Source organism: Cynara cardunculus, unplaced genomic scaffold, assembly GCF_001531365.2.
Source record: "Cynara cardunculus var. scolymus isolate 2C unplaced genomic scaffold, CcrdV1 Un_Scaffold_12608, whole genome shotgun sequence".
Classification (NCBI taxonomy): domain Eukaryota; kingdom Viridiplantae; phylum Streptophyta; class Magnoliopsida; order Asterales; family Asteraceae; genus Cynara; species Cynara cardunculus.
This window is the reverse complement of record NW_020207808.1, coordinates 1-1,430: the sequence shown is the minus strand read 5'-3', so window position 1 is coordinate 1,430 and position 1,430 is coordinate 1. Positions and strand designations below refer to the sequence as shown.

Below are 1,430 nucleotides of genomic sequence, written 5' to 3'. Positions count from 1 at the left end.
CGGGGGATACTTGGTTTACAGAGATGTATGAAATCAGACACTCGTGGATTCCTGCATATTATAAGGACACGCCGATGTCTGGACTAATGAAAACAACCTCAAGATCCGAGAGTTCGAATGCGTATATCAACATATACGAATCGTACTGGTTTGATTTGGTCCAATTTCTTAATAATTACGATGTAGCTATAGAGAAACAAAGATACAGACAATCTGTTCAGGAGACATTGACGAGAACTACTAATCCCAAGTTTATTACTCCATTGCGTTTAGAAAGTCATGCATCAAGCATATACAGTCGGAACGTGTTTTTTGACATCCAAAAGGAAATAAAGAAGGCTGTTTGGTTTTGTGCTATTGAGACCGTCGAATGCCATGATGATTTCAAGTCGTTCTTGATAAGCCACAAGGCCAAGAAATCAGCTGACAACATCAAGTATYTGGTATCCCATTCCTAATGAACAACACAATTGTTTATACGATCCTTATTTTTTTATTGACTGATGTTGGTAACTTCTTTTATGACAGGTGGGCCGTAACTACTCAACAAACACGGTCGAATGCGATTGTAACCTATTTACACGTAATGGGTATCTATGTCGTCACGCGTTCAAGGTAYTAATAAATGACGAAGTTGAATGCATACCGGAAAAATACGTACTACGTCGATGGAAACGAGAGTTAGTTCCAGTACAGATACAGTCCGCAAGAGTTCGTTATGGGGAGGTCAACGCCGAGAAAGAAAAGTCTATAAATGATTTGTATTCCAAGATGGACGACATAATAAGCATCTCACGCAATGACCAATCTATATTAGATAGATTGGGGCGTAACCTCGACAAATTCATGGTTGATATAGAGAAGGAAGTTCCATACGAAGACCCATCCCAACAAAAGTTGGATGCGATAAGAGATCATSTAGGTGTTTCCATACCTGATGAGGCTGACATCCTACCACCATCTGGAATAAGGAACAAAGGTTGTGGAACTGGCAAGAGGCTTGTAAGTGTATCTGAGAAATTGCAAACTAATTGCAAAAAGACTAAACGAAAATGTGCAACGTGTGGACAACGTAGTGGTCATGACTCACGTAATTGCCCAGACTTGATAGATTAGTTAGATGTCAAGTATTTAGAATTATTATCGTTTCGTTCTAATAGTTCGGCGTCATCGAAACATATGGTTTATGTGGCTTTTATCTTTTAAACAGCTTGAACTTGATTTTCAGTGTTTTGCTTGGATCAGTAGTTGATGCTATTTGTTAGTGCCATTAGTGTTATTGATACGTTCTGTACATTTTGTATTGTGTTTTTTATATATCTTATAYGTTATGAACCTTACTGGAACGTTCATCTTAAGTAGAAAACATACGAACAACAGACTACATGAACACAGTACACACTAGAAGGCTATTGGGTAGCCGGTTCATA

General features: G+C 38.4%; 1 protein-coding gene across 1 annotated transcript; it reads left to right on the top strand.

Annotated features, from left to right (window-relative positions):
• Positions 1 to 23: 23 nt before the first annotated feature.
• LOC112505591 (protein FAR1-RELATED SEQUENCE 6-like) lies at positions 24 to 1,002 on the top strand (the record flags this gene model as incomplete). The annotated part of the gene is made up of 2 exons (XM_025109475.1): positions 24 to 443; positions 529 to 1,002. Coding segments are annotated over exons 1-2 (894 nt in total), but the record flags the coding sequence as incomplete, so codon positions are not given.
• Positions 1,003 to 1,430: the final 428 nt, after the last annotated feature.